Here is a 13,561-nt window from a genome sequence, read left to right on the forward strand (position 1 = left end):
GGAATGATTAGAGGAATCAGAGTTGGCAGTGTGTTCTCAATGTCTGTTGTTCGGTGAGCGATTAACACAATTATATCTTACAAGTGCGTCTGGCAGGGAGACAGAACACTAGAGATTTCAAGTCTGGAGAGTCAGAATGGCTACTAAAGCGGCAGAAGGGTCTGTCCTTTTTTAGGAATGGGAGTTCCTGTTTGGGTTCAGGTGTCTTTTAAGGAAGATTGTTTTATGGTATGAGATCCTTTTGGTGGTGCTTCTCGGGTTATTGAGTTTTAATCTATGTGTTGCTAAGCAACGATTTCGAGGGTGAAATAAAACCAAGTGGGGGAGAATTGTAACATCCTGACTCTGAGGTATAACATTTTTATATGTTATTTATGAGTTTTCCTAGGTGAATCGACAAGTTAGTGCCTCAACTCGTCGAGTAGATTCGTGTTTGGCCACATTGGATTAGTAACCTACTCGATGAGTCTAAGAGCCGACTCGCCGAGTAGACGCTGAGTAATGAAACCCTAAATCCCCGGGTTTGGGGCCTATTTAAGGACACTTATAGCCTCATTTGTGGCTCACCGGCTGCCTAACCTTACTGTGTGAAAACCTAAACGAGTGTAGTGAGCTAAGAGATTTTCAAAGCTAATCTTGAGGGATTTTAGTGCATCTCTTGAGGAAGGAGAGGAGTTTGTTCAACAAGGAACAAGAAGGAGCTGTTGGGGTTCAGGCCATTTTGTCTAGAGCTTCAAGAGGAAGGTAAAAAACCTGAACCTTTCCCCTTTACTTGGTTAGATCTCACGAGTTTGAGAAATTAGGGTTTTCATCACATTTTTATTTGGGACTTTGAGCATACCGAGTTATCATGGGGTTAGACCTCAGATCTGGACCTTGTGAGGTCCCTAGAGTCCAAAGGTCCCAACTTTATTCATCCATGTGAGGATTTTTGTGTTTGGCACCTTGTGAAAGCATGTATTGGTATGTTGGAGCAAAACCACCATGCATGAGCGTAAAGATCGAAGCTTTACGTGAACGAGCCTTGGGATGCTAGATCTAGTGTTTGGAGTGATAGATCTGCTTTTAAAACGTCTGAATGAGAAATCAGATCGAAGGGACTCACTGAGTCCATGAACTGACTCGACGAGTTGGTGAGGGTTTGTCCCGATGAGCATGATCATGCGATAAATCGGCGAGTTGGGGGTCGACTCGACGAGCTGAGTTAGACCTTCACGAGACTTCTGAGGAAAATGAGTGGACTCGACGAGTCACATGAGTGCACTCGACAAGTCGAGTCAAACATGGGCTGTTGACTCGAGTTTGACTTCTGTTGACTTTAGGGTTTGGTTAAATATGAGTAATGGAGATCGTGGTGGGGTAAAATGGTATTTTGCCCATTCCAAGAGTTAGAGAGAGAGAGAGAGAGAGAACAACCCTTGGTATATTTTTAGTATGATTAGAGTATTAATTAGAGATAATGATCCTATGTGCTAGGTAGAGGCTAGTTCGAGATTTCTGAGTACGAGACTTTTACTTGCTTGCTTACGAGGTGAGTCTTCTTACTATACATACCTAGAGTGGTAATCTGAGTTGTTTAACCAAAGGGTCTTAAGTGTTTATTTGAGTATTGTGATATCCTGCACTATGTCTATGTGATTTATGCTATGTATTACCCTGAGTTTATAGAGTTAGGACCGGAGGGTTCATCAGAGTTATGGGATCGGAGGGTCCCACTGAGACACATTGATCGGAGGGTCTTACAGAGTTATAGCCTCGAGTAGCTAATGAGTTGTATGTGTTATTTTGGGGAACCCACTAAACTTTATGCTTACCGTGTTATGTGTTATGTGTTTTTGGTAATTCTCAGGATCACGGGAAGGCGCCGACTTGATTGTACACACATCAGAGATTGATTTATGGTTGAGAGGATCCTGGAGTTTTTATATATACGGTTTTTGGATATGAGATTTGATGATTTGATAAATGTGTTTTTAAATTGAAATTTTTGATTGGAAAATTTACGTCGTTACAATTAGAAACAAGATACAAGAGTCGACAATATTTATCACGCCTACACAAAATGATATAAGCAGGGTTTGGTTGTTTTCTTCCATAGTAACTGTTATGACATTATTTGTAGGTATTCTCATATTAAAGGGACATTACTTATAAAGATGACAGACAACACGCAACCTATGAATGTATGAAGTTGATTTTTTTTTATGGCAAAATAAAACAATTAGTTGTAAAAACACAAACAATTAAATTTTGAAACAAAATTATTTTACCACACATCTAATAGCTACAAAACAAAGTTGGAAATGATCACTATCATCAATTTTGATGTTGGTGTAACCATGGGGTTTGTTCTCTCAAAGTTATGCATATAAACAAGCAAGTTGGACGATCTTTCTTTAGAAACATTGTTTGAGAAACTTATCCTATGAAGCAGTTATAAAACAACACAATTACAGATTTTGGTTCTAAAGTTGTAATACACCATTATATAGTGAAGGAATTTCTATTCTGTTTTCCAAAATGTGTGTCTGGTGTACAATATGAAATCCAGACTGTCAATCCTGTATGGTTAGGACTGAGGTGATCCCAAATTGACCATGTCATTCCAAAATGAGTAGCAGTTTTTTGGGATATCCTATTCCAGATAATATAGTTATTTTCCAAAATTTTAAAAACATTGGTTATTTTTATTAAAATATCTTTTATAACAATTTCCCAAAAATAAATGCTTCTTTCCAAAAAAGAAATAGACGTAGGATGTGCATTTCACGTGCAAACACCCCTCTCCGTATATTTACTTGCGGTGAAAGCACGAAAATGGCAACAGAGCCACGGTGGTAGGGTTCGTCGTCACTGTAAACCCTAATTATCGTAAGTTTTAATTCCTGTTTCATCAGTCATAAGTCGATTATGTGGTCTCACATTATTGATTCCATCTGTATTTCATAAATCTTGTTTCGATTAGGGTTTTGGGTCAACAAAGAAAAAAAAATTACTAGTGTTAAATCCCCTCTCGCTTAATCCGCGTGTGTAATGAATTTCACTTCGATATTTCTTTGTTCTGCTTCTAATGAATCGATACATGAGTGGAGTATCGACTCTAGGGTTTAATAAAAGAGCATCCGTGATGTGATTTAGTTGCAGAAATGATAGGGTTTCAGTCGCACTTTGTATTTATTGCTTCTGTTCTATGATCCTGCTGTTCATGGAAGCTATAGAGGCTTAAAATCATTATTTATTCCAAAGATGTTGTTTTTTTTATTGTACCATTTTGATATTGACTTCATATTCCTCCATTGTTATCAGGTTCCTCTGAAAATGGCTTTTCTTAGTAGATTCGGCAATCTGCTTAAACAATCAGGAAGCAATCATGTCAATATGGGATTATCTTCTTCAAATTCACCACTTTTCCAGTCAATCAGAAGCATGTCATCTGCTAAACTCTTCGTAGGAGGTTTAATATCATGTTCTTTTTCATCTCATTTATACATGTTTCCCAAATCAGTGTCCAGAATAACAAATTCGTATAATATCCTATGCAGGTCTTGCTTATGCAACTGATGAAATGGGATTAAAAGAAGCTTTTCAGCAATATGGAGAAGTGATAGATGGTATAAATTCTAACATCTATCAAGATCAAAATTTGAATCGTATAAAACTATAAATTGATTTTACTGATATCATTAGGGTTTTGATTTTTGCAGTTAGAGTTATCACTGATCGTGACTCTGGTAGATCTCGAGGGTTTGGATTTGTTAGTTATACATCAGCTGATGCAGCTAATTCTGCTCTTCAGGATATGGATGGAAAGGTATTATGCATCTTTAAGTTTTATAAAATTTTGGTCCTTGTAGTTTACATTTTTTTAACTTTCCATCAAAAAAATAATATCTTTTCAATTTTGGTCCCAATTATTATGCTTTTGTCAAAAATTGAAACATTTAACAGTTTTTTTTTCGAGGTTATATATAAAAAATGGTTATTTTTTGGACATAGAGCAAACAAGTGCAAATTACAGGGACCAAATCTGTAAATTAGGCTGATGATTTTTTTTCAATGAGTTTTAGGAACTTGATGGTCGAAGGATTAGAGTGAGTGTCGCCCAAGAGAGGCCCCGCCCATCATTTGGTGGTGGTTATGGCGGCCCTGGTGGCGGTGGATATGGAGCTGGTGGTGGTGGCGGATATGGAGGAGCTGGTGGTTATATGGGTGGTGGATATGGTGGCGGCAACAGTAATATAGGTGGGTATGGTGGTGGGAATCAAAATGCTGGTGGCAGGAATGATCTTTTCAGTGGGGTTTTAGGTGGTGGTGGTGGTGATGCCGGAGTGTCACCTGGCGGCAATGAAGGTGGTGGTGATGAGAATATGAACCATTTTGGTGAGGATGATGTTCAGGAGAATGATGATGATTATGCCAATACTTGTAACAAGTGAAGATGTGAATATATGAGTCTACTAGTGGCTAGAATCCTTTGGACTATTATACCCCTGTGGTGAATAAAGGCGGTGATTATGGTGTTAGTGGTGGTTTTCCAGTGGAGGAAATAGTATAGGGAATGTTTTCTGGTGACAGGTGTTGATGTTTTTGTCGTTTAGAATGGAGAACTCAAGTGTTCTGTTTTTGGTTTTTCTCCAAGTGAAAATAAGGGATTTTGGCAATAATATTTATAGTATATGAATAAACTTTTTCGCAGCGTGTAAAAAAAGTATTTAGTGTTTTAATATTTTATTTTGGTGGGGACCATACAAAAAGCAACTTTCACAATAAATAGCAATATCCTAATGGCCTAATATTATAAAAAACATTGCATTTTATCATTTTTTCTGGTTTAAGTATTTGTTTGTGTTCGTTTGGTTTATTTATAGCCTAAATGTCAGGGACTAAAAGTGTCAAACTATAGAAACTTTTGTGGCTAGATAATATCGAAGCTGATAGCACAAAAATATCAACTCCACAAACTAATGTTGTAAAAAGTTAAGGAGAGACCAAAAACAGGACCAAAAATGAAAAAGTCTTAGAAACTTTTGTGGCATAACTTTAAACAATAGAAAGTGTATTATTTTCTTAAGACCATTGTGAATTAATATTATACGTATATAATTATCATTTTTTTTAAAGTCATTTGATATATATATATATATATATATATATATATATATATATATATATATATATATATATATATATATATATATATATATATATATTGTTGGAATAGTGTTTAAGGCTGCAACTATATTAGGCAAGTATTTGACCCGATTGTGCATGGTCCTTTTGGGTTGCCTTCACCATAGCAACTTGATAGATGATTTATTAAGAGAGAATAAATATTATTAATATATTATGAGAATAATATAAAGAATAATAATATTGTTATTTGATTAATATAAGTCATAAATTAATTAGTATTAATTTGGTGACTTAAAGAGATTAATTAAATAAGAGGGTATAAACTGTCAATTGTTTGATAGTTAAACTTTAGACTGTAAATCCTTATTGGATAGAGGATGGACGAATTCTAGAAGCTAGGGATAGCTTAAAATCGTCAAAGGTTATCTAAGGAATGGATTTGGATTGCTTTAAGGAAAGATTATCCAACTAGGGTTTAAGTTGTAACCCTTAAGGAGTCTACAAGTATAAATAAACCCTATGGCAAAGAGAAATTGACATCTCATCTGAAGTAGAGAATCCCTGGCCGAATTTCCTCCCCTCTTCTCTCTCTCAAATCATCCTCCTTGCTATTTGGTGTTTGTAAGCCATTAGAGGAGTGACAATTGTGACTCTAGAGCTCCAAGACAACAAGATCAAACAAGAGATTCAAAGGTATGCTTCTAGATCTGATTTTGTATTGTTTTATACCTAATTAGTTATTAGAAGTCTTGGATTCAAAGCATGTTTAATTAGAAAGCCTAGATCCAAGCATTAGGGTTTTGCATGCGCACATAGAAAAGTTCTTATGGCTAAAACCCATCATATATATATATATATATATATATATATATATATATATATATATATATATATATATATATATATATATATATATATAGAGAGAGAGAGAGAGAGAGAGAGAGATGTTCAAATGTTTCTAATAATTATTGTGTGTCTAAATGCACCAACGAAAATTCAAGAAATAAAAAATAATTAAATAAATCATTAAAGGATATTTTGAACATTTTATAAAATTTTGGTCCTTGTAGTTTGCATTTTTTTGATTTCAGACCAAAAAAAAAGAATTTTCTTTTCAATTTTGGTCCCAATTTCATGGTTCTATTATGCGTTTGTCAAAAACTGAAACATTCAATAGTTTTGATTTTTTTTTTTGAGGTTTTATATTGATTTTGGATTAAACACAATAAAAATTATAGTGACCAAATTTGAAAAAGGTTATTTTTTGGACATAAACCAAAAAGTGTAACTTAGGATGAATATTTATTTGTTGGCAATGAGTTTTAGGAACTTGATGGTCGAAGGATTAGAGTGAGTGTCGCCCAAGAGAGGCCCCGCCCATCATTTGGTGGCAGTTATGGCGGCCCTGGTGGCGGTGGCAGATATGAAGGAAATGGTGGTTACAATGGTGGTGGATATGGTGGTGGCAGCAGTAATATAGGCGGGTATGGTGGTGGGAATCAAAATGCTGGTGGCGGGAATGATCTTTTCAGCGGGGTTTTAGGTGGCGGTGGCGGTGATACGGGAGTGTCACCTGGCGGCAATGAAGGTGGTGGTGATGAGAATATGAACCATTTTGGTGAGGATGATGTAGAGGAGAATGATGATGATTATGCCAATACTTGTAACAAGTGAAGATGTGAATATATGAGTCTACTAGTGGTTAGAATCCTTTGGACTATTATACCCCTATGGTGAATAAAGGCGGTGATTATGGTGTTAGTGGTGGTTTTTCGGTGGAGGAAATATTTATAGTATATGAATAAACTTTTTCGCAGCGTGTAAAAAAACTATTTAGTGTTTTAATATTTTATTTTGGTGGGGACCATACAAAAAGCAACTTTCACAATAAATAGTAATATCCTAATGGCCTAGTATTATAAAAAAACATTGCATTTTATCGTTTTTTCCGGTTTAAGTATTTGTTTGTGTTCGTTCGGTTTATTTATAGCCTAAATGTCAGGGACTAAAAGTGGCAAACTCTAAAAACTTTTGTGGCTAGATAATATCCAAGTTGACAGCACAAAAGTGTCAACTCCACAAACTAATGTGGCAAAAAAGTTAAGGAGAGACCAAAAGCACAACCAAAAGTGAAAAAGTCTTGAAACTTTTGTGGCATAACTTTAAGCAATAGAAAGTGTATTTCTTAAGACCATTGTGAATTAATATTATATGTATATAATTATCATTTGTTTTAAAGTCATTTAATATATATATATATATATATATATATATATATATATATATATATAGAGAGAGAGAGAGAGAGAGAGTTAGGTTCAACTGTTTCTAGCAATTATTGTGTGCTTAAATGCACCAATGAGAATTCAAGAAATAATAAATAATTAAATAAATCATTAAAGGGTATTTTGGACATTTTGTACTTTTAATTAAGGAAATCATTTAATTGAAATCATTTAATTAAGGAAATAAAGTAAATATATTTGACCTAGTTATGTCTGTGGCCGAACAAGTTCATCATCGGCATCAACACCATCACCATCACCATCACCGCTTCTGCTTCTTCTTCTACAATTGACGAATCAAAATGGGAGCACATACTCTCGTCTCGCAATCAATGATGGACTCTGGGGTTCGATGAGGCTGAAGAAGGGGATGCGGAGGAGCAGTGGCGCTGCTGTGGGGTCCATGAACGCGAGTGAGAAGCGAGGAGTGAACGGGGAGGAAATCCCAGTGATTGCAGATACGTGGACGGAGGTATGCTCCGACAACCTCCTGTTCTTTCTCTGGTCCGGTAATCCAACAACTAGGGGGAGAGAATGGCAACAAAAGATTGAAATTGGGAAGTGTTTGTTTTTCTTTGTTTGTCAGGAAAGGAAAAGCATGAAAATGGGGTTGTTGGCCATTGACACAGAAGGGAGAAAGGAAGCAGCAAAACAACAAGTTTGAGGGAGACAAGGGTCTCGATTCTTGACTGATCAAAGGAAGAGGAAGTTAACGGAAGCATCCATAGCCAACATGTGATCTACTTCTTCGTCGTATTTTGATTTGAATCCATGTAAATTTGGATGTTTGGGTTTTCCTGAAAATTTTTATGATAATGGATGGAATATAACTCATGGTTGTTTGGGTTTGTTTCTTGAATTCAAGAAACTGAACTGGTAAGACTCTCATTATTTTTTTTGAAGAAACTGAAGAAGCACACCACGTGTTCGATAAAATGCATAGTTGAAATCTTGGTATTTGTAACTGGAAAACAAAAGATTGATTATGTGATGTAGTAACTTGTGTTTAACTATAGAAATTATTTACCTCAATCCTGAAAATAGATTTTACATCCAATTGCTTTTTGATCTTGAATTCCTTGTCAACTTAAGCAGTGAATTACCATAACCAATTCTATGAAATTAGAATATACACCATTCTTTTTATTCTAAACCCACATCCCTTTTTATCATAATATGGTTGCTTATGTTGTGTTTATTTTTCAAATGCTAAGGGTTTTATTGGTAGGACTCAACGTTTTGTTCCTTGGGTATATTCTTTAAGAATATTCAAAACCATTCTGCAAGAATCGTTTATTCTTTAAGAATATTATTGATGTATTCTGATAGGATTGTAGTTAATTAGTTATATGTTTAATGTGCAGTTGTTACAAGTGTATCACTACAAAATATTTGACAATGAATTTGTGATAGAAATGGCTTGAAGAATGGCTTGAAGACCTGATGGGAAAGACTCCTTGTATAAAATTATTCTTATGCAATACAATTCTGATAGAATGTCAATCTCACAAAATGTCAATCTCATAGAATGCTAGCATATTTTGAAGTGGCTTAGAGGTCAAACATACACAAGACATCTAGAAACGAAACAAGAAAGTGAATGAGGATTCTTTCAAGAATGCCGATATTTTTTTGGCAAGAGATATCAAGAATCAATGTAATTTATGTTCATAGTTGTATTATTTAGGAATGAATGTAATTACCGATTCTAAACTATTAAACTCCGTATTATATAAAAGTTGTATTCATTAAAAATTATTGGTGTTGATGATATCTTTTTATAATATTATGCTCATAGTTGTATACCATTCTGACAAAATTACAGATTATCATTCTAACAAGATAACATTCTGATAGAATAAAATTGGTTTATGTTTACAAATTACATTTGAAATTGAATTAATTTGAAAAAAATCAGATTTTTTAGATCAAAATCATTAATTATCCCATAAATCTCGATTTTTCCTTTTTTAAATTTGTCTCAATTGACTACAATGCCCTTATGCTAAAATTTGTGTGATTATCTGGTATATGTTACCCTATTGTACTATCATAGACCCTCAGATCATGACATTTGATTATATTCCATCCGATGGTCCAGATCTGTGCATTTTGGCACACAATAGTTACTAGAAACAAAAGAACCTAACCATATATATATATATATATATATATATATATATATATATATATATATATATATATATATATTAAAGTTGCACCTCTTACGAATAGTAAAGTTCCTGAGAGATTGGTAAAAATGGTACCCTTATTATGGGTTTAGTTGCACTTTCTGCTTAGTATTTGTATGGGGGCATTTTATGGAATTTTGTACATTCTTTACAACATGTGTTGTTCATCGTTCAATTATTTTATGTTTATCTTAGCGAGTTTCTGGAATTTTCCACCGCATATCCTATCAAATGCCCTTTCTATTCTCTTTTGCCATCCCACTGTTCTTTCCGATCACGTATTTATTTTCTATCGATTGAAGGTCTGATTAAACGTAGGAGAAGAAGATTGAGGGTATTTGGTTGGAATGTAGCGAATAAGAAACCCAAAATTAATATTTCAAAAATAAAACCGAGAAATGATTCCTCGGATTCCGCTCCAGGTTTTTTCTTCTTCCAACATTTTCCCCACATGTCGACCGTTCATGGCTACAATCGCCACCAAACCCAGGCCCTTCCGCTCCATTTTAGCTCCACCTCAGCTTACTGCCATAGAAGAAACCACCATCGACTTCTCCTTCTCAAGTATTAAATCAATTTCCTAATACCTCAAATCGATTTCATTCTTAGTTCTCATCAAGGTATCGCCGATCAATTGGACGCTCTGTATAACCAACTGCTTCGCTCCTGCATTAAATTAGGAAGTTGAAAGTAATTGAAACACCATTTGTTTTTATATTTTTGTTCTGGATCAGTAGTCTAAAAAAACCTAATTTTGCTGAATGTATTGTTAATTGTTTGAAGTGGATGAAGAACAAAGGCTCTATCCTGTAAGACCCTAATTTTTTGTTGGGTTTATTTATTTCACTTCCTAAAAAATCTAATTTTTCTTAATGCACTGTTAATGGGTTTATTTATTTCACTTGCTTCATGTACGACTTGATATCTTCCATGAAAGGGTGTTTTTCTGACTACAGGAAACTATTTTAACTTTTTAATAGAGGGATGAAGGAATGAGGTTGTCAACGAAAGCTATATGTTCTGCTTGTTTAATGACTTAGGAAATGGAAGTAATCTAGATGTATGTGTAATAGAAAATGTTTGTTTTCTTCTCTTTGAATAACAGATTATGAGGTTGTTTCCTTTTAGATTAGTGAGCTTTATGGGTTAAGTACTAGAAAAAAAAAACTGATATTATAACAGGATTACGATAGCTTTTACTAGCTTCGTTGGTTGAGTTAACAGAGCATGTTCTAAAGGGTCCAAATCTGGCATTGCATAGGAGTTGATCCCAACTTAGCTACTATGTGTGATTCTTTGCTCCACATGTTTTGGTATTCAGTTATCTATAATCTCAAGTACTATTAAAATTTTGTACATTGAAAATCATTATGTCGATGATGAAAACCACAATTCTATACTAAACAATTAAATGAAAGTATGTTGCCTAAGTGGCCAAGTATGTTGTCATTTTTTAAATTTGTAAATTCATAGCATTTATATATGAGTCTAATAAAACAATTTTACGGTAGTTTGAGTGAAGGCCATATTGGAACATGTGAGAAATAAAATTTTCTAACAGTGGCATAACTAGAAAACCCAAACACTTTTGAGCAAGAAATTCAATAGTTGTAAAGATTTGACAAAAGGTGATATAGCTATTTTCTTCTTGTTGTAGATATGACTATTTGTATCATGTCTTCTACTCTTTGTTGTCATTTAGGGCAATGGGATTGGTGCTTTTGATAAATCCTGCCAAATATTCAATGTGAAGTCTTGATTAGTGATTGACGTTCGACAATTTTTTCTTTGACCTTTGACCTTTTTTCGAGTCTTTTCGATGTTATTAAATGATTACATCTGTTTTGCAGGTGAAGATTTGGGATTTTTCAAATCAAATAACCAAGTTTTTAATACAAAGCATAATTCTATCTGATATATCTGATCTGAACTAATGAATACAAAGGTAGTTACTTTCACCAGATACCCTTTTATGAGCTTCCTATTTGCTCATCTATCCAAGAACATCGAACAAAGTAAAATTACTAAACTGCCTTTATTTACTGCCATGTAGATTTTCTTGGAGTTATATGGGCTAGGGTAGGGTAGAGAATTACAAACAAAGCATATAGAAGGTAAGGTTGCAGTGCTTACAAATTGTATGTACACATGTTTTTTATTTTATTTATATATCAATACCAAAATTATAATTAAATCTATGTTACACGTGATCAGATTTTTTATTATTATATTTGAATTCAAAGTTTTTAACTTTAAAGGTGTTTTAGGTATTTTTGGAATGATCAATCTGTGTATGTGTGTATAGATTGCTTGGACGATAGTTTACCAACTTATTTTTTTATAATTTTTTGCTTATTAAACCATCATACTTACAAAGTACAATGCTATTCTAGATAAAACTTTGATTGAAAGTTATAGAAAATTTTCATGTGTTTCATAAAAATATCAAAATGGCACCTACCTAATAGGGAATTTACAGAAATGGTCTCCTCTACAAAATTAGTCCCTCGGTATAGTCAGATTTAAAGAAATGGTCCCCTTTTCTAGCTTCATATGGGAAAATGACTAAAATGGTCATGTTGACCACGTTGACCAACTTTGTCCTTTTGACAAAAATGACCATTTTCTTCATTACCAAAATTAATGTAATTAGTAAAAATGCTTTCTCTTTTACATGCTATTATTCCATGTTTTAATTGATCATTTTTTTATTTTAATCGTCTTTTAGGTGATTGAAAGGAGCAAAAATCCAAAAGCAAAAGTAGGTCGAATCGGTCGGTAACTTTTCTTTGTAGCACATTACTGCATTTTTCCTTATTTTGGTTACACTATTGCCAATAATTAGTATTTTAATTATGTACCGGAGCAATGGGATATTATGGACGATGTTGGGAGATGAAATCCACAACACATGTTGCTAACAAGACGAGGACAACAATATGTAATAACTATAAGTATGTTGCAATTATGGGTAAAGAACTTTAGTATTTTTCTATTATGAGTAAAGAATTCCAACAGAGATGTATTTCATTTGTTATTTATGGCTATTATCTATAAAGAATTGTAAGTACACTGCTATTATATGTAAATATGCAACTATTATGTGTAAAATGTAATGGTTGTGTCTAAGTATAATTTTTATGAATAATGATCAGGAACAAAAAACTATCCAACCGAGAATCTGTTAAAAGGTGAAGCTAGTCTTAGATTACTACTATATCCTGTTGAAACGTAAATGGAAAAGGTACAGTTTAGTGGTTTTATTAAAAATAAGGTATTTCATTATTTCTGCAATATTATGACTTAATTATGTGTGAATTTAATTATGGTCACTGTGAAAGCGTACCACTAACGACCAAAACAATTGATCAATGATCCCTTATTTTTTATGTTGTTTACAAATCCATACCCCGCAAAGCGGGGTTCCTCATCTAGTTTTAGGTAAAAGTTATGTCATTACCATTGTTGCCCATGAGAGCCGGTCAAACAAGTAACTTTTGTTGATGTTGATTTTTGGGAAATCTTTAGATAGTCTTAATATTTTGGGCTTGATTATGAAATAGTTCTAAATTAATTTTTATTTACAAAAAAAAACATAAAACCCGGTAAAAGTTGCATTCTGACTCCTTTTTCCCGATTCAGCCGGTAACAAAATTCATTTGGGACTATTTTGTAAATTGATCCATAACATTGAAACTTTTCTATAGAAACCAAAATATTATGATTATTTCGTAAACTTTCCTAAAATATATACGAAAAACCTTTTTATATATTTTTATAGGGAAATCTTTAGAAAAACCCTTATTATTTTATTCTAATTTATGAAAAAATCTCAAACTGAAATTCGTTTACAAAAAAAATATGAATTACCAGTAAAAATGACGATTTAACCAATTTTTTCCTGTTTCATTACCTGTCTAGTTCCATTCAAGTCTCATTATTTTATCATAA

At 33.6% G+C, this 13,561-nt stretch overlaps 2 protein-coding genes and 1 long non-coding RNA gene across 5 annotated transcripts; all 3 read left to right on the top strand.

Moving 5' to 3' along the window:
* Positions 1-2,734: 2,734 nt before the first annotated feature.
* On the top strand, positions 2,735-4,724 carry LOC111890357 (glycine-rich RNA-binding protein 4, mitochondrial). Its single transcript, XM_023886481.3, has 5 exons — positions 2,735-2,871; positions 3,307-3,454; positions 3,543-3,611; positions 3,705-3,811; positions 4,068-4,724. The coding sequence occupies exons 2-5, from the start codon at positions 3,319-3,321 to the stop codon at positions 4,434-4,436; spliced, it is 681 nt and encodes a 226-aa protein (XP_023742249.1). The 5' UTR covers positions 2,735-2,871; positions 3,307-3,318; the 3' UTR covers positions 4,437-4,724.
* A 1,543-nt stretch (positions 4,725-6,267) lies between these two features.
* Positions 6,268-6,807, top strand: LOC128132853 (glycine-rich RNA-binding protein 2-like). The gene is made up of 2 exons (XM_052769845.1): positions 6,268-6,282; positions 6,460-6,807. Exons 1-2 carry the CDS (start codon positions 6,268-6,270, stop codon positions 6,805-6,807), a joined length of 363 nt encoding a protein of 120 aa, XP_052625805.1.
* Positions 6,808-9,784: 2,977 nt separating this feature from the next.
* LOC111890358 (uncharacterized) lies at positions 9,785-12,758 on the top strand. 3 transcript variants are annotated; one of them, XR_002849827.3, is made up of 4 exons: positions 9,785-10,419; positions 11,461-11,555; positions 11,664-11,724; positions 12,339-12,758. It is a non-coding gene; the product is annotated as an uncharacterized LOC111890358 (long non-coding RNA). The 3 variants fall into 3 exon arrangements; XR_002849826.3 differs by having other exon boundaries at positions 9,786-10,300; XR_002849828.3 differs by having other exon boundaries at positions 9,787-10,230.
* The last annotated feature ends 803 nt before the right edge of the window (positions 12,759-13,561 follow it).

The sequence above is a fragment of the Lactuca sativa genome, chromosome 3 (assembly GCF_002870075.4).
Source record: "Lactuca sativa cultivar Salinas chromosome 3, Lsat_Salinas_v11, whole genome shotgun sequence".
Taxonomy (NCBI): Eukaryota; Viridiplantae; Streptophyta; class Magnoliopsida; order Asterales; family Asteraceae; genus Lactuca; species Lactuca sativa.

Bases quoted from the DNA above. Each gene is read 5' to 3' on its own strand.
- LOC111890357 (XM_023886481.3), top strand. From the start codon at position 3,319: ATGGCTTTTCTTAGTAGATTCGGCAATCTGCTTAAACAATCAGGAAGC. The intron at 3,612-3,704 runs GTATAAATTCTA...TGATTTTTGCAG, and splicing joins ATATGGAGAAGTGATAGATG to TTAGAGTTATCACTGATCGT. The intron at 3,812-4,067 runs GTATTATGCATC...AATGAGTTTTAG, and splicing joins TTCAGGATATGGATGGAAAG to GAACTTGATGGTCGAAGGAT.